Here is a 27229-nt window from a genome sequence, read left to right as displayed (position 1 = left end):
AGTTAATGCCATAATATATTTATGTATTTTATATAGAATTTCAGTGTGTACTTTTCATCTTAACTGCAGTTAAATGGATAATTTATACTATCTCTGCCAAAGAAGTAATTTCTGTCTAAATTGTCTGTCTGTCTGCTTGTGTGTTTGTTATTTGTTTGAATTATGCAAAAACTGCCAATTTTCATGAAACCTGGATGTATGGAGAAAGGTCCAAAGAAGAAGCCATTGCATGTTGAAACTTTGCAAAATAGGGCATTTGCCCTTCGGGTCCTAAGTCCAAGCTGGCATTTACATGTATGGCATTGACTTTCCAACTTTCCCATGTCTTTCCCATGTCTTACGAAAATACATCTTTGGTATTTCTTAATCTGTGTTTTTTGAGGTTATCTACTAATGAAATGAGGAACTCACCCACTCTGACAGAATGAAAAAGGAAACTTGGGTGCTTTTGAAATACTTTACTGAGTCAAAGTCAAGGGAGAATCATTTTGTCTTTATTTTTTATTCTTTGGTTGTAACAATGTGGCCCATCAAAAGTGCTGCTTCTAAATAACTCACGCTGACATGATTTTGAGAAGGGCAAGTCTGATACAGTATGACCGCTGCTGGTGTAAGCTCTTTTGCCCGGGAGCGCTTGATTTTACAATCCATCCATATGTACTCACACACACGAACACACACACGCGCGCACGCACTTCAAACAGAAAATGACAGTTGATGGATATTGTAATGATAGAAAACAATAACATTATAGAAGTGACCCTGAAATAACAAAATACTGCCTGATTAAAAGAAAATGCCAAATAAATGTTAAGTGTCTTCCACAAACTGAATTTTTTTTTAGATAACCCTGTGAATGTGACCACAAAAACAACAAAGCAACCATTTTAAAATAAGAGAAGTACAGTATTGCAACTAAGGGAACTTGCGAAAACACAGTCATATTTTGTTTTTTTTTACGGAACATGTACTAAAATAGTTAGAGGATGTGTAAATAAAGTTAGAGGATGTGTAAGACCTTAGCAGATACAACATGGTCTTCTGGGGAGACACACACATAAGCAAGAAAGCCCACAAGTGAGTACAGATCATAAATTACAGATGAATATACATTTTATAAAGTTTGCAATATTTTACTACATCTTTAATCTTAATAATATTGATGTTTCATCCCTTTTTTCAGTATGTCCCTTACATTTTGGATCATTGGCATATTGTCTGTTGTGATTTTACTCTCTGGGACTACGGCTGTAGATACTGAAGAGATAGGATTTGAAATGTGTGTGACATTAAGAGAACATACAAAGAGCTTAAGACACCTCAAACTCACTGCAATTCCACCAAACCTTCCAAAGAAAACTGAATACTTGGACGTGTCTTATAACAACATTGCTCGAATTGAAGATGGACAACTAATAAATCTTACCAACCTTTGTTTCTTGAAAGCAACACATTGTAATCTGAAGTTCATTTCTCCGGATGCCTTCATCAACAACAAAATCAAGGTGCTAAACGTCTCCTATAACCTTTTGAAAGTCATCCCTAACATGAATCTCAACACATTTCGTATCATAGACCTCTCCAGCAACAACTACTACAGCTATGCTCTTCCAGATAGCTTTTCCAAATTTAATAATCTTGAGATCCTTGCTCTTGGAAGTCAAAATGCTACTTCACTGAAACTCAAAGACTTCAGTTTTTTGAAGGACATACATTTAAAGCAGATTATTTTAGGTGAGGGCATTCAGTTGCAAGAATATGAACCTGGATCTTTAGCTCAGTTGAAGTATCTGAAAGAATTGACTCTCAATGCCTCCTTTTGCCGGAATTTTGACATCTTTGAACAAATTCTTGTTGACCTTAACCAAACGCAAACACAGAAGCTGAGTTTATTAAAGCTTGTTCCTGATGATTGCAATGCAGTTGTTGATCCTTTTATTGCCTTAAAAACCTTTCACAGTCTGAGAAATTTAACTATAACACAAACCTGGATAAATAGCACATTCATGTTAAAATTAATACAAAATGTTTGGCATTCTCCAGTTGAAGATTTGACTTTTATCAATATTGTTTACAATGAAGACACTCCTTATGGATTTCAATTCCCAGACCAGAATACCACATTACAAATCAAATCGATTACATTTGATGGTATCAAGCACTATCAATATAGGTACCCCATAATTAACATGAGCATGAATCATGTTACAGAGTTGTCATATCTGAAGTTCTCAGGCACCGGAATGAACATTCTCCCCTGTAATTTGATGTCTGCCATACCATCATTACAGACTTTGGATCTGTCAGACAATCTGCTGGATGAGTCTGGCTTTTGGTGGCCCTTTTGCAAACCAACAATGATCTTTCCATCCCTCAGACACCTCTCATTGAGTCATAACCGTTTCATTGACCTGGCTATTATATCTCAGCAATCCAGTCAGATCAAACTTCTGGAATCTCTGGACCTGAGCTTCAACTCCATCCGCCTAACTGGCCCATGCTCATGGTCCCCTAATCTAACTGAGCTGAGTCTCAGCCACAACAACCTGGGCAATGACATCTTCGAACACCTCTCACCTTACTTCAAAAGAATCGATCTCTCAAAGACTGGAATTACCTCCATAAGCCAAGCCATTCTGTCAAAATTACCCCATCTGACACATTTTATTTTGAGTTCCAACAGCATTCAAGTCATCCCACTGGACCTCAGAGCCCCACTGCTGCATGCCCTGTTCACTGACCAGAATTCAATTGCCTATATTAGCGAGGGTGTGTTGGACGGCTTGCCCAAATTGGAGACACTGGTTGCAGGGAAAAATCCATTCAGCTGCACTTGTGATTCTTTCTGGTTTGTCACGGCCATGAACAAGTCTCTACTACTAGACTGGCCCCTGGACTACACTTGCAGTACCCCTCCTTCCTATGCTGATCAATCGCTGGTAAATCTCCATTTTGGACATCTGTCCTGTCGCCCAATCCTCCAGGCGTCTACGGCATTGTCAGTTTTAACCATCATCATTGCAGTTTTTGCCATCACATTTTATGCGTGTGATGGTGTTTGGTACACCAAAATGCTGTGGTTTTGGATCAGGGCTAAACGGAGAGCTCATAAGGGGAAGGACAGGCTGCTGAAGTGTTCCTTCAACTACCATGCTTTCATCTCTTACAGCCAGCACGACTCAGACTGGGTGGATACACAGCTGGTGCCAACCCTGGAGGGTGCAGGCCTGTCACTTTGCATTCATGAACGTGACTTTGAACCGGGGCAATGGATTGTGGACAACATCATCAATTGTGTGGAGGCCAGCTATAAGAGCATATTTGTGCTCTCTCAGAACTTTGTTCAGAGTGAATGGTGCAACTATGAGCTCTTCTTTGCCCAGCACAGAGCTATTAGCGTGGACCAGGACTCTGTGGTGTTCATTCTGCTAGAGCCTATCCCACCTGACTCTCTGCCAAGAAAGTTCTTGAAACTGAGGACCCTCCTCAGGCAGCAGACATATCTAGAGTGGCCTAAGGATGAACGCAAAAAACATCTGTTCTGGAAGAGTCTCAGATCCATGTTACAAACTGGGGACAAGGGAATTACACTGAAGAATGTAGCAACAAACATTATGGATACATGCTCCTTGTTAGCAAACCAAGGTTAAAGCATTTGAATGCCATATAGCCTATATCATGATGATGATGATGATGATGATGATGACAGTAATTAAGATAAATAATAATTATTAAAATGTTTTGAGGAGATGATTTTCGAAAGTTTTAGGTTGTTTTAAACAACTATGCATCTTAGGCTAATAGGCCATTTTTTCATGCATTTTTAATTTTCCCTCACCATCCTGAGACTTGGAAATGTCTCCATCTACTGTTATATTTAAGAAATGCTGAATATTTGTAAAATATCTGAAATCCATTGATTTTTCATTTATCTTTCCATTCTTTGTGAGGGAAATTATTGTGATTTTGTGATCAAATAAAAAATAAAACGTATCTTTTGAATTGGGGATAGCACTTAATTTCTCTGATGGCTTGGCAATAGCCTATTTTGTTATCTGTTGATAATGTTTTCTGAATATTGTAATAAGGCTGTTGGTCGAAAAAGTAGGACTAGTTCCACGATGCAAAGTAGGACTAGTTCCACGATGAACCTCTCGCACAACATGTTTTCAGGTAGGCCTAGCCTAGGTCTAGTCTATAGCCTACCTCACAACCCGTGTGTGGGCCTATGATTCTGCACTCACAAGTCCCACTGATCTATAAAGAATACTTTCTTTATAGATCAGTGATAGGTCCACTTTTTAGATTTTGTTTAAAGAGCATTTCCTAACCTTGCGATCGCGTCATGGGACCATAGAATCTAGAAAATCTAGAATAAGGCCTACCACAAAAGTTGTCAAAATATTGTGAGCCTAGGCCCTATCAAAATATTATGTCAGTACCAATTCCAATGAGTCATTGGTCAATATGTCAAAAATGTTTAAAATCTGTAATGCCGAAATGTGAACTACATTACCCGTCAACATTTTGAGTGTGCAAACGGAGCATGCCCAGTAGTTGTGAATCGTTCCTTTCCCCTCCCTCCGCACAGTTCAATGTAAGATGGTGGTCAGAGGGTACTGCTGCTGTACACACAGAGGCTGAAAGAATATACAGGCGTTTTCCCCTTCAGAGCAGATACTGAAAACAAACGCCGAAAGATTTCACGGTGTCTGCTGTCATAAAGCTCAGAGAGTCCAGTAAGATAATCAATCCCTGCCCAATTTGTTCTGTGAATATCCCTTGGAGAAGAATCCCAGCAAATAGACAGGGTGAGTAACGTTATCCCACAAACTCTCACCATAAACTGACCAGAAAACTCACGCAAGAATGGTTAAATTAAGCTGGGTTAACTATCTTAATCAGTGTAAACCACATCGTTTTAACAAAGTGTATGTCTTCGTAATTATGCCCGAGTTGTCCATTAAAGGTTGACTAAAATGTCAAAGTATCGGTGTCGATACGAGGGAGAGCTACAGGCTTGCCGGGGCTGTGTAGGCCGCGTAGGCTATCAAGTACGACTAAAACGACGGTGTTGGCCAACTGCTTTTCTTGATCATTCTAACCTTTTGTAATTATTTTCTGTACTAAAGTAGTTTGGATGACACATGTACTTACTGTGTTACGACACGGTAACTTTTTTCCAGGTTTGTTTGTCTGTATATCTGATTAGGCTACTCTGACATCGCGTTCAACGAGCTAGCTAGCTAGCCGATTAGCTAACGCTATGCTAATATTAACGTCCGTAAACGGGTTAGCATTACCCCGCTCGCCAGCGGGCAGTAACGTTAACATTTTTCATCACTTGACCGGCTTTTGACAGAGCGGAAAACATATGTTTTGTCTACGACCATAACATGCGGGACTTACACACAGATCTTTGCAAACTGTGCCCAGGGAAGATCGCATTGATGTCATGATGTGACAAGAGTGATTTGTTTATCTGTCTAACTTGCCCTACATACTCCACACCCATGTCCCGCTAGCTCGTTAGCGGCTAGACTATGGTATTCTGCCGAATTGCTAGAGCTACCCTGCTATTATTGCTGGTTTGCCAGCGAACGACAAGTTATGCTAGGTTAGCCAGTATGAGCTAACGCAAGTCACTGACTTCATCCTAATTTCTCAAAGTCAAAAGGAAAAACTGTTTGTTTTTCCGACCAAGTAGAAATCACCCTAGTGGAATTTCCAGTTAATAAACGAGAATGACGCCAAGCTAGATTGATCATTACCTTTTGCTAACGCTAGCCAGTTTATTTTTATGTCGTGGCTAACTCGGGTTCTTCAACTGTCGCAAACTTAACGACTTTAACGCCAGTTGAGTTTATTAATGGGTTTAGGTGTGTAAATGTGTATGACTGGTGAAACAAACCTGTGCTTCAGAGTTATAAATCAGGTGGCATATTGTACATGAACTGGTTCACAAGCTAAGTTCCTAGCCTCCTAGGTAGCTAGCCAAGTCATATAGGATACACGTTAGTTGCCTTGTAATTAAAGCAATACGCTCCAAATGTATTCAGATGGCAGTCGGCAGGCTGCAGTTAAACTCTATAGTTTAAGCGATGCTACAGTTGACAAGAGTAACGTTAAATGAGCGTATGCATTTATCATTAACTGGGTAGAGTTGACGGATTTTTCCATTACGGACCTTTACTGTCTATGGTAGAGATGAAAAGGCTCTGACAGTTACGCATTGTGTTCCCGACACCAAACGTGTTATATCCACAGCAGTTTAGTAAACAGCGACATGACATATATCCAGGAAGCAAAATTTGTGCACAGGTATTTTATGGAACTTTCTCAGTTACTTCTCAGAAAGTAGATAAGATAATACTTCTGAACTCTTGGCCTTTTTCCTGCTACGTTGCCAGATGTTTTCACAATCAGGTGGGAAGGGGTTCTAGTTCTAGTTCTCTCTCCTCTGCACCCTACAGTCCGATGATGCTGTTCGAGGGTCCCACCTCTAAAAAAAAAAAGTTTTGCTCAATGAGGCTTGGAGGCTGTGTAGGTGCTGGGTTGAGGTGCTATGTCCTGGGCACTCCAGTTTAGCACCAGGGATGATGTAGTTGTGTAGCCGTTGCCAAGGGTCAGTGCCGATTACCTGATACTGTTCCCATGGGGGCAGACCCATTCTGCTGTGACTGGTTTTGCTGAAATTACACGTTGCCTTTTGTATGGATCTTTGGTGCTCTATTGGCTTGTTTATGTTTTTTTAGTAGAATGGTCAGCCTTTCCCAAGACTCAACCCCAAATCCGCAAAATCCGCAAAGCCCTTAGCAAAGTTTCCTTTTTTTCTCTAATAACAGCCTCACATTTTCCTGCCCCTTAATCATGGCCTTCTTCACACATATACCAGCTTTTTGTGTCAGTGCCATCTTTTGGAAGTGGCACTGGTATTGGTCTGAGTGAGTGTCATAACTCACTAGAGACATCACACAGGTTGCCTAAAGCTAATAAGTAAGAAACTGCCGAAAGACTGAGCCTGCGAAGACTAAAAACTGCATAGACAAAAGCTAGCTAGCTTTCTGACTTATGTATTTTGATGATCTATTTGTTCATGTCAGGCTTCAGCTGAAGCACAAAAATAGCCTACATTGAGAATATGGATGACCGGTATGTTTGTGTCCCCTTTACATGACTTGATAACGGTATAATGAATTTGAGGGTGTTATGTTATCTACAACAACATAGAAACTGAGATATTTGCTATGAAAGTGGGTTTAATTACTTATCAATTGTGGGGTGTAGAACTGTGTTGCCTTTGTTGAGCTTTAGAGCATGACTGTGCCAAGTTTGCTAAGAGTGTATGAGGTATTAGGCAGTGCAGTGTGATTATAGTTTCTTCCCACCCCATCAAGATCTGCTTAGACCTTATTTTTGCTATTCAGGTCGGAGCAGTGGTAGTGACCTTTAATTCCCCCATCAAAGTACTCACTAGTAAGGTCCATGGGGTTAAGTTAGTCTCCTCCAAGAAACCTGTTTTCCTCTTGAGTGCGTGTTATCCGGTCTACATTTTGCAGCCCTTTGTTTACCTAGCATCAGCTTATTAAGCAGGCAGCCTTATTTGTTGTGTACTTGGACAACACGGAGGGCACACCATGTGCGAAAAGCTTTCCCGCTCCCGTCTGCAAACACACCTAAAATCTGTCCTATGACCCCTTTCCCCCAGGACTTTCACTGTACGACTAATACAAAACGAGAGTCTCTTTTGGTTCTCAGTATGTTGGCATATTTATTCCTGTCCTGGCAGAAACCGTTTGATTTGGTTTTTTTCTTGTGCCAATCCCATCAGAACACTTCAACACAGAGTAGGCAGCGCTGGCTTGATGAAACTGGGGATGTGTAGGCCTCCGGTGTGGGCATATCTGACAGAAAGCAGCCTTGTGAGTGCTCCGTCATGGTGCATGCAGCAGTGAGACCTTGTGAATCAGCATCACCTCACCCCACACGACACTGTCCACTTCCTCTTAGCTAACCATAGCAATGGTGGCGACTGTGTTGTTTTGGAGTGGGAAGTGGAGGTGAGGAGCCGACGTGTGAGGTCGGACGCATGCGTGGTGGGTGTTTGTTTGTTTGTCTGTCAGTTGTCATCCTCAGACTTAAAGAAGATCAATAAGTTGTTTACCACTGGATGCAGGCATGGCCTCTGGAATGCGGTGTGAAATAGGCCAGAGACAAATTAGCCTCTCTGTCTAGAAACGGAGCAGATATAGGCTTGTGTGTGTGTGGAGTAACAAACCACAGAAATGACCAGCATGAGTTAACTTGAGTGAACTTGAGTTTCAGCCGTTGCTGAAACATGAAGCTTCCCTGGCAAAGTTTTGCTAGTGGCAGATTTTTTGAATAGTTGCACTTCACTGTCAAACATGGTCACATGCATAGAATGCAGTCAAGGCCCTTGCTGAACTGTGCAGCCGTAGAGTATACCGCATTGTCTCAGTCAGATCTCGTCAGATGGACCGAGGGTAGCTTTTGCGTCTCTTTGGTGTGGGAAGCTCCTTTAAATGACCTGCTTTGTGTACTGTACATGTGGGAAATGGGTCAAGCCCTTCCCTCCAGCTGTGAGAATAGATCCCTGGCTGAGAATGACCGTCTTAGCAAGGTTTCCCCCTGAAAAGTAGTTATGCCAGATGGTGAATATTCTGTCATGGGAGAACAGGTGTTGGAGAACAGAATCTTACACTTTATTGAATAGCGCAATAAGGGCAAACAACATCTAGGCTAAATCGAACTATGTAGTATGATTCATAACTACCAAAATGTAAAAAAAAAAAGACCCCACAGGAAATAGATTGGCAGGAAGTATGTCAACATCTCCACAAATCGTCAGGACTGATTGTCATGGAATCTCTTCACATTATATTTTAAGCTGCGGTAAAGAGTCTTGGTCTAAAACTAAAACTGAGCTAACTACATAAAATGCACGCAAAAACTTTGCACCACAACATATAAATATATCTCAAAAAGCTTTACAGAGCCGAACTTGAGAACCTGAACCCCATACTTCACATCTCAAAATGTAGCAAGTTTTTGCATACTGTAATTTTAAAGTTTTTTATTTATATCTTTTTTTAATAAGCTTTTTGGTTGGGAAAAGGCTACTATGATGGCCAGCCCATCACCACTGAGGCTTGGGTCATAGTATCAAAGGCAGTGGCTGACCTGACTAGACCTAAATGAGTGGTCTGAACTCTGTTTGTTGTTGTTGTGATGAGTGAATCCAGGCTGGGTTAAATACCTGCTGCTGCAACAGAGACTCTTATTGGCTGATCGGGGTGCAAAGCATGGTGTGATTCAGACAGGGAGCATAGAGTTGTTCATTCTGCATGTGGGTCGATGCTGTCTAGCATAAAAGTTGCTTGTCAGTACTAGGGATGCACGATATATCGGCGGCCGATATATTATTAGCCGGTAAGTGAAAAAATGAAAATATTATTATCGGTCCGATAACAGAATTCTGGCCGATAATTTGCACCGATATTTTTTAAAGTCCTAATTTAGACCTACGTCTGGCTACACTGAGCTAGCCTACTTGAGCTTGGTTGGCTTTACTTTTTCCTCAATAAAATGTCAGCGGTGTGAATGTATTTCACCACTCTAACAAAATCTGTGGATCTCAAAGGAGCCACACATACTGTAGGGCTAGGCTACTGTTATCATTGCATCATTGCAACTGTTTCAACTGCAAGGCTCGACATTAATGGCTGCCCGGTTGACCTTGGCCAAATTATCACAAGTGGCAGCTAGATTTGGTTGGCTTTGGCAACCAAAACCTCATGCCTGGTTGCCAAGCTGGCAAGCACTTTTAACCACTTTTAAAAGTTAACGTTGAGCCCTGTTCAGCTGTTTTCACTGATAATGAACTGATAGTGAAACTTAGTCCTATACAATGTGTTGTGTCTGTATTTGTGTTTTGGTTCATTCTATCTTTGTATTCAGCTGTAAGGCCCCTTCACTTTTATGCTAGTTCTAGCTCTTTAAAGCATGCCAACAGGATTGTCCCCTATGTAGAATGCTGGCAGTGGACTAAATAGGCCAGGCAAAGTGTACAGTGAGAGAAGCCTTCTATACGAGGTCACCCCTGTGCTTGCTGACTTTTGTTTTTTGTGGAGCGAGTGTATGTGGAGAGAGATGTTTTTTGTAGGGATGCACAATATTGTTGGTAGGACATCGGTATTGTATTTTTGGCATCAGCAGATATGAAAATTCTGGAAGATATTTCTCACAGCTGATTGGTCACTGGTTTGGGCTTTCACCCATACATAACAACTCACTTGGTCAATCTTTCACACAATAATGGCTCATACTTTAAAATGTACACATACATGAGTGGGGTAATTTTACAGGTAGTTTCATGGTTCACTGCTGTTATATTAATAGAGCAGTATTACATCCCGGGTTTAAAGTTAACTTTTTAAAACAAAGTTAGTGTGAATTTCAGAAAATGTGAAATTCACCAGCAACTTAATACTAAAGCATTATTTTCTGTCTGTAATCTACCAGTCACTTGCATATTTTACCAGCATTTAGCTGGTGGTGGCTGGTGGTAATTTTGAGCCTTGATTGCACCTTGCATGACATACATGAATGTTTATTGATGATGTTTACTGTTCACTGACTGCATGCACCATCTTGAACATTTGTTATCATCAGCAGCAGCAGCTCTATTTTTGTTGAAGTGTGTGTACTGTGTTTTGCTAAAGTACACATAGTGTAGGGGGGGTGTTTTGCACTACACCCCCCCCTCCCCTCCGCCCTCCAGAGGAAGAGTGTGGGAAAGCATGCCAGCCTTCTACTGGGAACTGGCCCCTTCCGCACACAACAAACACAAACGTGGCCCTTATTTGCTGACCCCCGGCTTCAGGACAGTAGTCCTTTTCAGGGCCCCTGTTTGCCTCCCCCAGGTGACCTACTCTCAGCAGCAGCACCTAGAGTTAATGTATACAAGGAAAGTGCCGCCGTTGTTAAGCGCACCCGGAGTGTTGGTGCTCAAGCAGATGTGCTGGAACCTCTGTGTCCACTCTCACACACTCTTCATGCTCGACCCTAAGGCTGTGTTCTTGGGTTATCCCTGGTCTGCGTCCGTGCGTGCGTGCATGCGTGCGTGTGTATCCCTCATGGATAGTGTCTCAGTTAATACATTAGGGAAGGTTTCTCCATACAGCATATATTGTCCTACATATTTTGTTTTATTTTTTTGCCACTTCAGCTGGAGATGTAAGAATGTGCTTTATGTGCCGGTAAAACTAAATGTATGTTATCTGTGTCTCAGACAGACTCCTTAGCTAGAAAACCCACAAGTGTTGTACAGTACTGTAACGAGAGGCGGACATCCTAGTAAAAGTCCTGCCATATATTCTTTCTACCTCTGCACTTAACACAGGTGATATCACTAATTATCTGATCTACCTGGCTGCTAATTAGGATGAGCTGATTTACTAAATGGTTGGATCAAATATTTTGCAGGACTTTTACTCTCTGAACCTGGGGTGTCCTCCTCTGACTGTAACAGTATTATAGAGTAGTATCGGGAAGGTGCTAGGGTGAGGGTTATGTAAAGGAACTCACTGAGGAACATGCTATCAATAAAACCAATATAACTAGCGACTAAGCGAGTAGCGAGCAACTAACATTATGGGTAATCATGACTTTGACTGAGCAGAATCCTCAGAGGATGGAATAGATTAGGACTTTATTGTCAGTGCATCATTTATTGAGTCTAAAAATATAATTTAAGTGCTTGTGTTACTTAAAAAAAAGAATAAATTAGGGCTGTCAATCGATTAAAAAAATTAATCTAATTAATTACATACTCTGTGATTAATTAATATAAATTAATCGCATATATATTTTTTGCTGTGAAAGTATTTTAAATATTTAAATTCAAATGAATCATTGAATAATCAGCATTAGTGACATTAAAGTTCAAAAACTCATTTATTATTATTTTCACTGTTCAAATATTTGCCATGATAATCTATGATTTGACCTAATATGCTGAGGAAATAAATTCAAAAGTGCTTCGGGAAGAAGTTCTTTTTTCACATACAAGGCATTTCAGGCCACAGATATAACCTAGGGGACACAATGAAAATAAATTAACACTCCCCTCAATGTCAAAACTTATTTCTTTGCATTGATGTGCGACTATAGAGTTGATGAACTCCGGTGATATGCAAATTCCTTGCTGCAGACATTGCAGAGGACTTTATTTTCAACACTTTATTTTTTATGAACACCATCAGGCCGTTTTTAAAAAGTAAATGTTCCAATCAATGATCCAGGCAGCGCGTTTTCTTCTCTCTCCTTCATTTTACAGTCTAATTTTTACTGACTAGAACGGCTCGGGGTCAAAGGTCATACGGAATCGATTAATCTGCACTAATTTTTTTAATCAGTTATTTTTTCTCAAATTAATTAATCGAAATTAATCAGTTATTTTGACAGCCCTAGAATAAATAGAAACATATAACAACATTAGCAGCATACATAAGCACACACAGTTATTACACTCCCAGTCATGGCATAAAAACAGTATGGACACAGTCATTGCATAAAAACACTAGGGACATAATCTACAGACATGCATACTTTCTGTCATTGCATTGATCCATTTCACATTAGATTCCATATTGCACATTATTTTTTTACAGCATTGAGGGTAGTTATTGCAGTTGGATAAAAACTGTGTTTGAGTCTATTTTGTCCTTGCGTTAATTGATCTGAAGGCAACAGTTCAAACAGGGAGTGACCGGGATGGTGGGTGTTCTGGGCTTTTTTGAGACAACGGGCACTGTGTAGTTCTTCCAGTGTGGGGAGAGGGCAGCCGACGATCTTTTGGGCGGTGTTGATGACCCTCTGGAGTGCTTTCCTCTGAGCCGCTGTGCAGCTGGTGTATCAGACGCACATGCAGTATGTTAGTATCCTTTCAATGGAGGCACAGTGAAAGGACACCAGCAGTCTTTGTGTGATGTTATTCCTCCTGAGTATTCTCGTACAGTCTCTGCTGGGTCTTTTTCAGGAGCTCAGAGGTGTTCATGCTCCAGGATAGGCTCTCCTTGATGTGGACTCCCAAGAAGCAGAAGTCTGCCACCCTCTCCACACAGTCCCCGCTGATGATTAATGCGTGGGATCTCTGTTTTTTCTATGATGAGTTATTAGTATTTGAGGTGTTGAGAAGCAGGTTGTTGGCCCTGCACCATGTTGGCCCCTCCTGGAGATGAGCCCCACCACTGTGGTGTCATCGGCAAACTTCACCATGGTGTTGCTGTGATGGACAGGGGAACAGTCGTGTGTGTAGAGGGAGTAGAGCAAGGGATTCCGCACACAGCCCTGGGGAGAGCCGGTACTAAGGCTTAGTGCTGTGGATGTGTGGTGGTGGCCCACTTTGACCCTCTGTCTGCAGTCGGAGAGGAAGCTATTGATCCACATGGAGGTGGTGTGTGGAAGTCCCAGGTCCCCCAGTTTGACCACTAGCTTGTGACGGAGGATGGTGTTGAATGTAGAGCTATAATCCACAAAGAGCATCCGCACATAGTCGCACAGAGCGTCCCCTGCTGCTCCAGGTATGATAGTGCAGTATGGAGTGCTATGACTATGGTGTCCTCCGTGGATCGGACAAACCAAGATTCAGAACCATACCCAGCCAAACAGTGTTGCCACTTTACTAGAAGCACATGTTTAACTGCTCATTGTCACAGATATCTATTCAGCCAATCACATGGCAGAATTTCAATGCATATTGGCATGTAGATATGGTCAAGACAGTCTGTTGAAGTTCAAACCGAACATCAGAATGGGCAGGAAAGGTAATTTAAGTGTCTTTGAATGTAGCATGGTTGGTAGGCAGGCTGGTCTGAGTATTTCAGAAGCTGCAGATCTACTGGGATTTGTTGATTATGTCAATGAATTACTATTTGATAGCATTTTCTCATTCACTGGACGCATGAGATTTCCGTAATAAGCAGAAATGTTTGCTCATTGTCTTCAGGGTGTGCCTTCAAACTGTTGTTATTTTAAGAGCCTTGCACACTAAATATGTCAGATTGGTACTGTTGTTGGGATGTGCATCTTTACTCTACAGTTTCCTCATTTGTTCAGCTATAGCAGAGAGGTCAACCCACTTCCTGACCCGTAGGCAGCCCAGCCGGTCGTCTTTACAGTGGGAACATGCAGGGCTCGAAATTAACTTTTTTTTTCTCAGTGTCCTGCAGCTGTTCCGAATTCTACTTGCCACTGTCACTGTCCCACCAGTGTCCCAAATTCAAGTTCTTGTTTTTTCCCATTCTACATAATAAACAACATAATAATCAGAACAATCAGTAACTTGCATCACTTAATTAACTCATTCTGAACACTTCATTTATTAAACACCATTTTATTAACATTAATCATCTGCTGTTTCACACAACACTCATTTTCAGAGGTTGCGCTTTTGACTCTTTTGAGGTTGCACTAGACGTTTTCATTGTCCGTCGTTTTGACGGACAGGGTTGTAAAACATTTCGTCAATAATCTATTTTCATGTGTCTTTAATTTCAATGTCAGTTTGGTGTGATGTCATGACCACAGATCTCAGTGAAAACAATAAGTAGCGTGGGAAATTACCACGAAGCTCGCCAATTTCTGTCTAACTTTACTGAAGTGAAGCTGTCAGATAGGCTACTCTCCAGTATTTGTTTATTTTATCAAGAATAGCCTATAGCTTAGAACTGCCACAGTGAAATGTCAAATGCTAACTTAGATAACTGTAGTTAGGCTACATTGAAACACTATCATTTTGTCAAATCGCAGTTGCAGTAGGCTATTTAGCTCAGCATGGTATTGGTGACGTTTCGTCTCTCACTGACAGAAAACACGCAGCGTTTTAGTCAGAGAGGACGGTCACCAGTGTAACCTTAGGCTTACACCATCAGTCAAAAATTTTCACAATGTCATGAAAACAAATGCCATTTCCTAGCCTACCTGCCTGCTGGTTAGGTAGGCCTAAGTTAACCTAGGAATATCGGAAAGTCACCCATTGGGCCTACTGCCCGTGACCTATTTTTGTGTCGGCCTATGTGTCACTTAATATTCATTTTTATACAACACCAAGACGGTGGATTCCTAAAGTATCGCAAGCACCCATCCCATTTGGGTATCTTATACTGTATTTGTACCAAAATTACATTGTAGCCTACAGTGATTCGAAGAGCAGTAAACAGTGTTGTAAGGCTGTGTAGGCTACAAAACCGCTTCTTTATAGATCAGCTAGCTAACGCTGCTTTTGCCAGCTGCCCGTTATGCCAGATCAAATTTTGTATAATTTTATTCAGATGAGAAAGATACGTTTAGATTCCCATGAGAACTGTTTAGGAAAAAAGTACCTATTTTGAAATTTGCTTTGCCATTTTTTCTACTGTCCCAGAGTTGTCCCAGACATCATTCTGTTGTGTCCCGGAAGCATTTTTTATGGTCCCCGGGACGTCGGGACATCGCTAATTTTGAGCCCTGGGAACATGGCCTCGACTGGGGCCTATGAGGCTATTTCTCGGCATTGTAAACCTTCCTCATCTCATACTTCCTTGTGCATATGTCCAAAGTTCAACCAGGGGGCCTTTTATTGCCCCTTCTCTACATTGTGCTACATTTCTCTTAATGGCGCAAGCGACTACTCCACCACGTAAACAAGCCGTGTCTGCTCAGGGATCTGTTCAATGTCTTAAGGCCTCCCAGCTACCGAACTGGCTTGTTAAGAAGAGGCTCTCATAGTTGTCATTGTTCTGGAGCAGTCCATATAGTAAGGTATTGTGCTTGCAGCTCACTACAGGTTACTGACAAAATAGTGGTTGCCTTTTGGGTTGCAATTAAGCTATGTATTTTACCTGTTTGTGGCACACCCCCCCCCCCAACCACCCCCCACCACACAGCTCCTCTAATATCCAGTCGTGTGATTGTTACAGCCCTAAAAAAACTTGCCTCTGGATAGCCGCCCCCAGCCCTGTTACTAATTTGATCTGGCCGACGGAGGCCACGCTGCACTGCCAGTGCTGGACCTCGTGGGCCCCTGCTCTGGGGCTGCAGGGGCTGACATTGAGGAGGGAAGATGACCATGTAGAGCAGTCTGGGGAGGGGGGGGCAGGAGTGGGAGGTGCGCGGGTTGTCGAGGAGGTTGACCCCCTGCTTGCCGTTTCCACTTCCCCTTTTAAAGAGAGATCTCACACGCTCGCTCCACCCCCCGTCGCCGTTGACCAGCGCTGGGTATTTTTAGCAAGATAGTCGATCACCACCCTCGCCCCCCCCCCCCCCTGCCCTTCCTACCGCTGGTGCCCCTAACCCTTACTCCACTCGCCTCCACTGCGCTCTGCTGTGCTCCTGGTCTCTGCCCCTCTTGTCCTCTTCGTCTGTCTCTTTCTATGCATCCCCCCTCCATCCCTCCTTACCTCTCTCTCTCTCTCTTTTTTTTTTTTTAAGTGGAGTGTCTTCTCTCCTGCTGTGTTTATTTGGACTTCTGAGAGTTCGGAGCACGGTCTCCCACTCCTGTCTGCTGAAACTGTGTGCATATTGTATGTGTGTAGAGATGAGGGAGCATGCACACACATACACATGCACACACACATACGCACGCACGCACACACGCACACACACTCACACACACACCCTCACGTGTGCAACTGAAAGCAGTGTGCGATCCCCAGCGGCGTAGCTCACAACATTCAAAACAAGATAGTAGCCCATCCAGCCCAACCAGGCCCTTAAAGGTTCTACTTCAACACCTACAATCTCTGTCCAGCGTCCTCAGGACACCCTCCTGGGTACCGAACCATGTGGAGGCGGCTGGGACTGATCTGGGGTCTGACGCACACTGGTGGTGAGGGAGGACTGAGCAGGATGACTCGCTGCCAGCCAACTAACCCCCCTCCCCTCCTCTCCTCTCCTTAGCTCTCTGCCTTTGTTGATCAGAAGGCCGGCAGCGGCAGGCCAGTTAGCCTGAGCCATTGTTGGCAGCACAGCTTGCTACTGTCCACACACACACACACGCTGGAGGAAGTTCAGTTATTTGTGGATGTGGTCAATGACCACAGAGGTGTGTCGCCACCACAGGCCTTCACTCCCTGCTAATGGTAGATCAGCCTCCATGAGACTGTGGCCCAAACTTGAAGAATCTGCTAGCACCCTCTCTCTGTGCACCTGGAACTTACTTGGAAGTTCTTGTCTGGTGCGTTCGCTGTGACTCATGTCTTCCATTTGGTTAAAGTGATGGAAGCGAGTTCCCGACATGATAAATAACACTTCTGCAGAACTACGATGAGTAATTAAGTGATGTTTACTTCAGTGGTGTGTGATGGACATGTTTAGAGTAGATTAGGGGAGAAAAGTGTGAAACGCTTAAACTTTAAACACTCATCTGTTTACCTTTGTAATTTAATTCTCAAGGAGTTGTGGTTTGTATATCTATGGTTATTGTTGTTAATTTGTGAAATTTGTATGCAGTCTATTACTAATATTGGAATTCTTATATTCAGGCTATATGACTTTGAACTGTTATTATTAATTTTTATGTAATGTTTATTGATGTCATTACAAGTCACTTTGGACAAAAGCGTCTTCCATAAACCAGAAACATAAAACCTTTAAAAATTCACATACGTTATTTGTGTCCTCTCTGTGGTGGGGATGGTTTTGCAAAGAAGCTTTCAAGTGTCACCTCTGGTGCTACTTCCCTCTTGTAGCTTTCCAGTTCTTTGCCTCCAAAACAGTTTAGCACGTTAAAGGCATACACTGGCTCTCACTGTTCTAGCACACCAACCAGACAGCGGGTGCAGACACATAGACTCATTTCATTTCACCTGTGATTTGTGGAGGAGAGACTATCATGGAAACTTTGCAGTGAAGCGTGACGTGTAGTTTTTGGTAGAGAGACAACTCTGCTCTCCACCCCAGGTCTCTGAATAGCTTTGCCAGTAGTGGAGCGTAGGCCTGAAAGACATCGTGTGTGTGTGTGTGCGTGTGCGTGCGTGCGTGTGGGACAGATGCATGCCGTTAATGTCTTGTAGCAGGGCCCCTGTGACGGTAGCTTGAAAAGTCTTTGTTGTTGCCTTTGGCCAGGTCAGATGACTGACCAGGCAATAAGGAGGGAGGCTCCAAGATGGCCTCTGTGCTTGTCCTCTATGACTGCTTATTACTCTCCTGCTGCTTAACTGCCAGGGCTAGCTGTCATCTTGGCCGATGGGTCGATAACGCTTCCCCTCTCTCTCACTCTCCACTTCCCTATCTCACCACTGATCGCTCTCTCTCTCTCTCTCTCTCTCTCCCCCCTTCTTTCTCTCTCTCTCTACAAACTCTTACACACACTGCAATGCACTGATATCAAGAAGACACACACGTACACATACCACACACTTCAGTTACAAGCATTAACGGTAGCTTAATCTAAATTGTTTTGGTAGAATCCTGCAGCCTGTTTGCGCCTCACTAAATGGCTGGAGGATTTCCATTTTTCCTTTCTCCTTTCCTGTACCTCAGTCCTTGTTATCCTACTGTCTAGTTGAGCTTATCTTGAGTGTGTTAAGCTAAATCTTCCTTTGTAGTGTCCAAATTGGCTAATCCATTAGACGTTTCCTTAAACCCTAGTTAAGTGCCATTTCAATAAATGGGTTGTTTGCCTTTGCCAGGAATAATGTTTTTGTCAACCTGTTTTTTTTCAGACTGAGTGAACTGTGAACAATGTTGTCAGGGGACCTTGACTTCTCTCCGTCTTATCCGTTACCCCACATGTTGTCCTAGGAAATGACCAGATATTTCTATGTCTGAACATGTGTGAAGGAAGACTGTTGAAAAATACCTGCACCGTGCTCAAGAGTTGTTTTTTTTTTTGTCTCTGTACCTAGATTGCGTTAGCACTCACTATATCTTCCTCTTCCTCCTCTTCCTCTCCTCAGCCCTTGAGCTCCGGCCCCACACCCGCCGTAAGAACGAAGGACCGTATCGGCATCGGCGTCCCTCCCCCTATTCCCTGCTGCCTCTCGCTCCTCCTCGAGGGCTCCTGCTCCTCCTCTCCGCCGCCGCTGCCGCCGCTGCGTCTCCCCTGCCGTAGGATGTCCCGCAGCCCCGAGCTGAAGGACGACCCCATGGAGTGCCCCCTGTGTATGGAGCCGCTGGAGATCGACGACGTCAACTTCTTCCCCTGCACCTGCGGCTACCAGATCTGCCGCTTCTGTTGGCACCGCATCCGCACAGACGAGAATGGCCTCTGCCCCGCCTGCAGAAAGGTAGGCGTCCTCCACCTGGCATTTACTTTGCATGTATTTATTTTAGAAGACACTTTAATGCCAACAACACTCAGTTTTGTAGAAATACACAAGAGCTGGTATTCATGACCATGACCTTGGTATACCAGCTTAACCAGTTGAGCAACAAAAACACATTAGAGTGCCAAACAACAAGTTGCCCATCTTCATTTGTATGAAAATGGTCTATTTGTATTTCCAGCAATGTGTAACTAGAGAAAACACTGAGCAGAACCTCAGCTGGGGGAAGCCTAACTGCTGGAAAAACCCTGCAGGACTGGGTGACTGTTTCCCTCCTCAGATGTGGATAGAGAATGGGGTCGGTCAGTTCACTTTTTGGCCTACTAGCCAAAGTGGCTGGTAGATGGGAAAAAAAATGACCGGCCAGACATATCTTTTGCCGGCCAAAACTAAACGATGCTTTTCCTAACTACTTTGAAAGTATCATTATTATGTGGCTCTTCACAACGCTGCAGAAAGTTCTATTCAAATGAGCGGGTCTTCCCAGTGTTTGGAGGTCCAATAAATTTGTAGCCTATGATGACCACTGCAAAAATATTGTGACGATGGTAACGAGTTTTGAGCTATGAATCACATCTTTCATATCATTCTGTGAGTAGTTTGTTTGCTATCGCAATGGAACTTCATTGAAAGTAAGCAAGTCATGCACATCTGAAACTTTCTATTTGTGTGGTGTAGTATTTGTTTTCTCAGCGTAAAACAGTAACAAAATAACTAAGACTTCCTTTTCTCGTTTTGGCAACTAGCTGTATAACGAGCAGGATAATATATTTTCCTAGTGCTGGGTGGTATTTTTCAAAATTCTTACGGTTTCACGGTATATGACGGTATTTTTCCCCCCCATGCATAATCAGATGTTCACAGCATTTTCTACAGGTTGAGAGAGGAATTACTGCAGTACACTGACTAAGGATGGTCTATTTTACTGTCATGATGTAGAATAACTCCACACTAGTGGTAATGCAGTTTTGCATGGCCCCAGAAAATGATGCTGTTTACAAAGAGCCACTCATGATTCTAATGAAGAATCTAATCAGAATGCAAAGACAATTGCAGTCAAAATACAGAACTTTTACTGTGCAAATTTCACAAACATCTTGTATGGCGGTATATTAAAATTTCATATCATAACGAAAATATACACCGGTATACGATGTGAACCGGTATACCGCCCAGCACTATATTTTCCGTCGGATATTATTGGAAAGTAAATTCCGACCATACATGTCAACATTGATTTCTGAAAATAAGGGAGGTTTCTCGATAGGGCAAACAGGACCTTGACGTATAGCCGAGTTGATATGACAAGCCAGTTTAACGTGACAGACTGAAGTAGCCTATTCTCGCAGTTGATAATCAGACGTATTCCACATGCCGAAGTGGCACAGTACCTGCCATAATTCAGCCGCCAATACAAAAATCTACTCGCCATTGGAGCTTGGATATAGAGATGAAGCCAGGATGCATGATGGTGTCAATGTTGAGGATGGAGAGGATCGACTGATGCAGATGCTGGCGACAGTCTTCAATTTAGTTTAGTGTTACACTGTTGGAAAGTACCTACCAGTCCTCAGTCACCATCTGGCTGTGATGTCATGCCCAGAGAATCATGTTTGAAGAAGTTGAATAGCTTTCAGTATTAGGCGAGCTGATTGTCAATGACCAGTGTACAATGTCCTTCCTCTGATGATAAGCCGTACAGAGATACAAGGAGCAAACTCTCTATTTAGGTTCTAAAAGAGCGGTTTGTCTCCATTTCTTTAATGATAGGTTTCCATTTCAGCATATTTCGCTTTGTTTTCATTCAAGTTGAATGGGGGTGACTTTCACTCTGATTGGGCGAAATGAGAGTGAATTCTCAGAGGAATTGCGTACAAAGTTGGTGAATCCTTAACTTTATGCGAATGAGAACCACTCGAGAACCAATCGGTTCAGCGTGTGTGTGTGTGTGTGTGTGTGTGCGCCTCTGTGTCTTAAATTCACCTCATGCACTGCCTTGTGAGAAGCTCCGCAGTGCTGTGTGAGTGTAGCCCAGAGATCAGGTGTGTGCCTTTTGACTTCCATCAGAGCGTTTACTTCAGAGTCGCTCTCGCTACCCAGCATTCATTTAATCTTGCCAGGGAGGGCCTTGGCTTTGGTTACACCAACAGAGAGACAGCACTGGGAAAGTTGTACGCATAATAAGTGGGCGAGCAAGAAGTGTTTCAGAAGATGTCCCCTCCTGTGTAAAACCCAGACAAGTCGATATTGTCAGCGTGCTCTCTGAACTAAAAGAGAAAAGCGGCGTTGGATCAATCTTGGGATGACTCCTCCTTGATGTTCTTCCAGCCTCCGTTAGCCTGCACAGACACAGGCAGGGTGTCCCATTTAGTGAGCATCAGTACTGGTAGTGTCACTTTTGTGACATATATTTGTTTTGAAACCTGACGCTGCCTTCTGTGAGGGATGTGTTGAATCGCTGCTTCATGCTGATCTCTCCATGTGATGTCTGATCTCAGGGCCTGTCCACACGGAGACGCTTTTTAGGTTAAACGCAGAGGTTTTGCTTCGTCTTGGCCGAGCGTCCAAACGAATCCTGTAAACGCACTGCCCGAAACCACACTTTCTTGAAACCTGGTCCCAGAGTGGAAAAATCTGAAACCGTAGCCCGTTTGAATTCGTTTAGACAGCGAAACCGCACATCCTGCTTGCATATCGATGATGACATTACCTACGATTACACTCCGTAAGATAAATATCACAACTGGTGCTGCGCAGCGCCGATACCTTATGACTTGGTGGACTGAACACTGTTTTTCCCGGTGTTTTTTATGCATTCTAGCTACTGTCAGTGACGCAAGAGAACTTAAGTTATTAGGAAAGTGCGGTGTAAGTTTAGGCTACATTAATTTGTGCGTAGTGCCAATGTCATTCATTTATTTTACATGTCTTACAACATATATACATGCATTCACAGTCGAGTGAAATCAGATATAAGCATACAAAGACGCTTAGAACTCGCGTTAAGCCGATGGTAGCACACTGAATGCAAATGCGCGATTTGATGCAGGCAAAAGTATTGACTGTTACTAACGAAGGTTTTATAGCAATATTATAAATGTGGCGACAGAATAGCCTAGAACTTGGGTAAGCCTTGCGTTTAGTACCCTAATTGCGGTGATCGCCAAAACTAATGTGAATCACGGACTATCCTACAACCCAAGAAAGTAAAGGTGATTAGTAGGCCTACCTGCGTTAGCCAAATAAAGGACGGGACTGCACCCTTCACAAACCGTAAAATAAAGTGTATTGGTTTTACAGTTGACTACAGTTGACAGTTCACCATCAGTCCACACAAACAATTCTGATTTCCTTGCACTAGCCATTTCGTCGTAGCCTATTCTGTCTGTTTGTAAAGCGCAAGTTTTGGTCAATTTCTGTAAAGAAACAGTGCCACCTATAGGCCTGTGGTATGAAGTAATGTGTTGAGTCGTGTTGAGATGGATCCGTTTGGACGCAAATATTCTTGATACGGTTCCAGGGAAGACGGAGGAAAAAAAGATCGGTTTGGTATGTGTGGACTAGGCCTCAGTGAGTTGCTCGAGAAGAGTAGGCATGTGTTGATATCAAAATGAACAGACAAACAATTAAAGGAATCACATGCATGTCATTCTGTGTCAGATCAGATAAGATTGTTGTTGCAATGTCTCAGATCTTCAGACCTTCAGACCTTGTCCACATCATGAATGGGTCCCAAAACCAAGGCCTGTAAAATATTTTTGTTAAAATCCTATGTCTTCATATTTCATTGCCTGATGTTTATTACATTACATTACATTACATTACATTACATTTGGCTGACGCTTTTTAACCAAAGCGACTAACAACATGGTAAACAGTAAGTTTTAGAACAATTCTCACAATTTTAGGACAGTTTAAAAAAACACATTAGAGTACAGTAAGAATAAGTGCGTCGGTGAGTGCTGTATTTTAACAGTTACTTGTCAGTTTAAACGGCTGGTGAGTGCTAGGATCAGTAAGACTTGTTGTAAGTGTTGCTATGAGAGTAGATGTTCTCTAAAGAGCTGGGTCTTCAGGAGTTTTTTGAACGTGGAAAAGGATGTCCCTGCCCTTGTAGGAACTGGCAGTGTGTTCCACCAACGAGGAACAACAGATGAGAAAAGTTTGGATTGGCTTGAGCGTACCGGTGGTAGAGCTAGACGTCGTTCGTCAGAGGAGCGCAGCGGTCTGGAGGTAGTGTAAGTCTGTATGAGGGCATTCAAGTAGGTGGGAGCAGAACCGGAGACTACTTTGTAGGCAAGCGTTAGAGACTTGAATTTGATGCGGGCCGCCATAGGTAGCCAGTGTAGCTGGATGAGCAGCGGGGTAACATGTGCCCTTTTGGGTTGGTTGTAGACCAGGCGCGCCGCTGCGTTCTGGATCATCTGAAGTGGTTTCACTGCGCAGGCTGGGAGACCTGTCAGGAGGGCATTGCAGTAGTCGAGTCGTGAGATGACTATTGCCTGAACCAGAAGTTGGGTAGCATCTTGAGTCAAGTAAGTCCTGATTTTCCGTATGTTGTAGAGTGCGAAACGGCATGACCGGGCGACTGAGGCAACATGATCTGAGAAGTTTAGTTGGTTGTCGAGAACAACTCCTAGATTTCTTGCAGTCCTGGTCGGTGAAACAGACAGGGAGTCAAATTTGATGTTGATGTCGTGGTGTATGGTAGGTTTAGCTGGGATGACCAGCAGTTCAGTCTTTGAGAGGTTCAGCTGGAGGTGGTGTGCCTTCATCCATGTAGCTATGTCTGAAAGGCAATCCGAGATCCGTGCTGAAACCAGGGGGTCGTCAGGTGGAAAGGACAGATAGAGCTGTGTGTCGTCTGCATAGCAGTGGTATGAGAAGCCGTGCGAACGGATAATCTGTCCCAAGGAGGTGGTGTAGATAGCAAAGAGGAGGGGGCCCAGCACTGAGCCCTGGGGGACCCCTGTGGTGAGATGGTGAGGTGCAGATAGCTGACCAAGCCATGATACGTTAAACGAGCGTCCTGTGAGGTAGGATTCAAACCAGGAGAGAGCAGCTCCGGAGATTCCCATGTCAGCGAGTATAGAGAGAAGGATACGGTGATTAACCGTGTCAAATGGTTTATGACCATTAAATGTAGAGAACTCAAATATTGGCATTAACTATTATTTTAGCCAACAAAATACTGATTGTTGTCATGTGAGTACAAAAGTTTATAAGACCCTCAACATAAAATCCTTAATAATATTTTTTGCACTCTAGGACCTATATAAAATCAGTGGGCAGACAAACTTGTAATGGTACCGACACACTGAGAACAGTTTGGGCAGGCTAGGAACAATACTTTTGATACTAATGCCCAAACAAGGCTCCCAAGATAAGGCATTTTTTGAGTGTGAAAATCCAAGGTATGTAGCACAACATTAAGGCCTATTTGCCACTTCACAAACAAGCACTTAAAGTCTTGGACAAAAAAAACAAACTTTACCACCACTAACATTCTTAACAAATATAACCTACTCAGTTGGGAAATATTTAAAAACACAGTGATGCATGCCTAATTTTTAAGATCATTAATGGGATAGGAAGGCTCCCCCTCCACTCAGCACTTTTATACAGCAAAAGTCATCTAGCAACAGAACCACAAGGTCTGCCTTAAGTTAATTAATTAATACATTAATGTTGGTCTACCTCTATAGTTTAGCTGTCCTGTAACCAATGGTGTATGTATGATAGATAGATAGATAGATGGATAGATGGTTATCCCTTAAGGGTTGTATGGTTATATGTCTTATGTTCTAAATGTTTTAATGGAGCCAGTCCTATGGCATTATGTTTTATTGCTGTATATCAATTGCTATGTGATTTAATATGTTCTTTTTTTAGCCACCATGTGCCTAGTATAACATCTTGCCAATGGACTACAGTTGAAAATTAGCCTGCTGGCTAACACTGGCACATTTACAGAAATGTTGATCAATTGCACTGTCCTTTTAATAAATGAAATGAAATGAAATGAAATGAAAGGGAATAGAATATTTGAAAACATTGTAATTGAATAAAAATAGTTTACAGATATTCGTTTTGGAACCTAAACATGTAGTCAAACTGTGCAAAATCTGAGACATTGCAGCAACCATTTTCCTGAATGCTATCTGACTTGACACGTCATGACCCATGCACCTGTTCAAACTTTTTCTGGGATGCATGGATCACAATCTCTACAGCTAAAACATTTGTCTCGCCATTGTCAGCACATTGCATATCAGCCTATGGTGCTCTTTTGCTCCCTATCACTCTTTCTCTTACACACACACACACACACACGCGCGCACGCACGCACACACACACACACACACTCTCCTTCACTCAAGTCGCTTCATTTCAAAGCTTCTCTTGTCTGTCTGCCTCTGTCTCTCTTTGTGTCTGGCTCGATTTTTCTCTGTCTCAGCGACGTGCAATCTCTTGATCGATCTCTCTCGCTCTCTCTTTCTCTCTCTCTTTCTTTCTTTCTTTCTTTCTTTCTTTCTTTCTTTCTTTCTTTCTTTCTCTCTCTCTCTCTCTCTCCCTCTCTCATGCGCTCTCTAGCCATACCCAGAGGACCCGGCCGTGTACAAGCCGCTGTCCCAGGAGGAACTGCAGCGGATCAAGAACGAGAAAAAGCAGAAGCAGAACGAAAAGAAGCAGAAGATCACGGAGAATCGCAAGCACCTGGCCAGCGTGCGCGTTGTCCAGCGTAACCTGCTCTTCGTGGTGGGGCTGTCGCAACGACTCGCCGACCCCGAGGTGAGACATGTGTCACACACACGCACACGCGCATGCACAGACACATACTCAAAGACACACACACACACGCGCATGCATACGCATGCACAGACACATGCACAGACACATACTCAGACGCACACGCACACACACGCATGCACACGCATGCACAGACACATACTCAAAGACACACACACATGCACACACACACGCATGCACACGCATGCACACGCATGCACAGACACATACTCAAAGAGACACACACAGGCATGCAGACACATACTCAAAGACACACACACACACACATACACACATACACAGGCATGCACAGACACACACTCAAAGATACACACACACACACATACACACATACACAGGCATGCACAGACACATATTCAAAGACACGCACACACGCGCATGCACACGCATGCACAGACACATATTCAAAGACACACACACACACACGCGCATGCACACGCATGCACAGACACATACTCAAAGACGCACACACACGCGCATGCACAGACACATATTCAAAGACACACACACACGCGCATGCACACGCATGCACACGCATGCACAGACACATACTCAGACACACACACACGCATGCACAGACACATACTCAAAGACACACACACACACACATACACAGGCATGCACAGACACACACTCAAAGATACACACACACACACACACAGGCATGCACAGACACATATTCAAAGACACACACACACGCACACACACGCGCATGCACACGCATGCACAGACACATACTCAAAGACACACACACACGCACACACACGCGCATGCACAGACACATATTCAAAGACACACACACACGCACACACACGCGCATGCACACGCATGCACAGACACATACTCAAAGACACACACACACACATACACAGGCATGCACAGACACACACTCAAAGATACACACACACACACACGCATGCACAGACACATACTCAAAGACACACACACACACACATACACAGGCATGCACAGACACACACTCAAAGATACACACACACACACAGGCATGCACAGACACACACTCAAAGACACACACACACACACACACACACACACACACACATACACACATACACACATACACACACACA

The 27229-nt window shown here is 43.2% G+C and overlaps 2 protein-coding genes across 4 annotated transcripts in view; both read left to right on the top strand.

The window, feature by feature from the left end:
- The first annotated feature begins 963 nt into the window (after positions 1 to 963).
- On the top strand, positions 964 to 3716 carry LOC121697243 (toll-like receptor 1). Its single transcript, XM_042078674.1, has 2 exons — positions 964 to 1077; positions 1184 to 3716. Exons 1-2 carry the CDS (start codon positions 1034 to 1036, stop codon positions 3648 to 3650), a joined length of 2511 nt encoding a protein of 836 aa, XP_041934608.1. The 5' UTR covers positions 964 to 1033; the 3' UTR covers positions 3651 to 3716.
- Positions 3717 to 4574: 858 nt separating this feature from the next.
- Positions 4575 to 27229, top strand: part of cnot4b (CCR4-NOT transcription complex, subunit 4b) — a 46309-nt gene continuing 23654 nt past the window's right edge. For 2 of the 3 annotated variants that reach the window (XM_042078187.1, XM_042078188.1), the window contains exons 1-3: positions 4576 to 4811; positions 18960 to 19289; positions 25923 to 26120. In XM_042078187.1, the coding sequence (XP_041934121.1) occupies positions 19116 to 19289; positions 25923 to 26120 (372 nt within the window). In that variant the 5' untranslated portion in view covers positions 4576 to 4811; positions 18960 to 19115. Of the gene's footprint in view, positions 4812 to 18959; positions 19290 to 25922; positions 26121 to 27229 lie in introns of all 3 variants that reach the window. The other variant, XM_042078186.1, reaches the window with a different exon arrangement.

This window comes from Alosa sapidissima, chromosome 22 (genome assembly GCF_018492685.1).
Source record: "Alosa sapidissima isolate fAloSap1 chromosome 22, fAloSap1.pri, whole genome shotgun sequence".
Lineage (NCBI taxonomy): Eukaryota > Metazoa > Chordata > Actinopteri > Clupeiformes > Clupeidae > Alosa > Alosa sapidissima.
This window is presented reverse-complemented; position numbering and strand designations above follow the sequence as displayed.

What these genes read in the sequence shown, in the direction of transcription:
- LOC121697243 (XM_042078674.1), top strand. Translation starts at nt 1,034, where the DNA reads ATGGTCTTCTGGGGAGACACACACATAAGCAAGAAAGCCCACAA. An exon ending in ATAAGCAAGAAAGCCCACAA is followed by an intron (nt 1,078 to 1,183) that starts GTGAGTACAGAT and finishes CCCTTTTTTCAG; the next exon opens with TATGTCCCTTACATTTTGGA.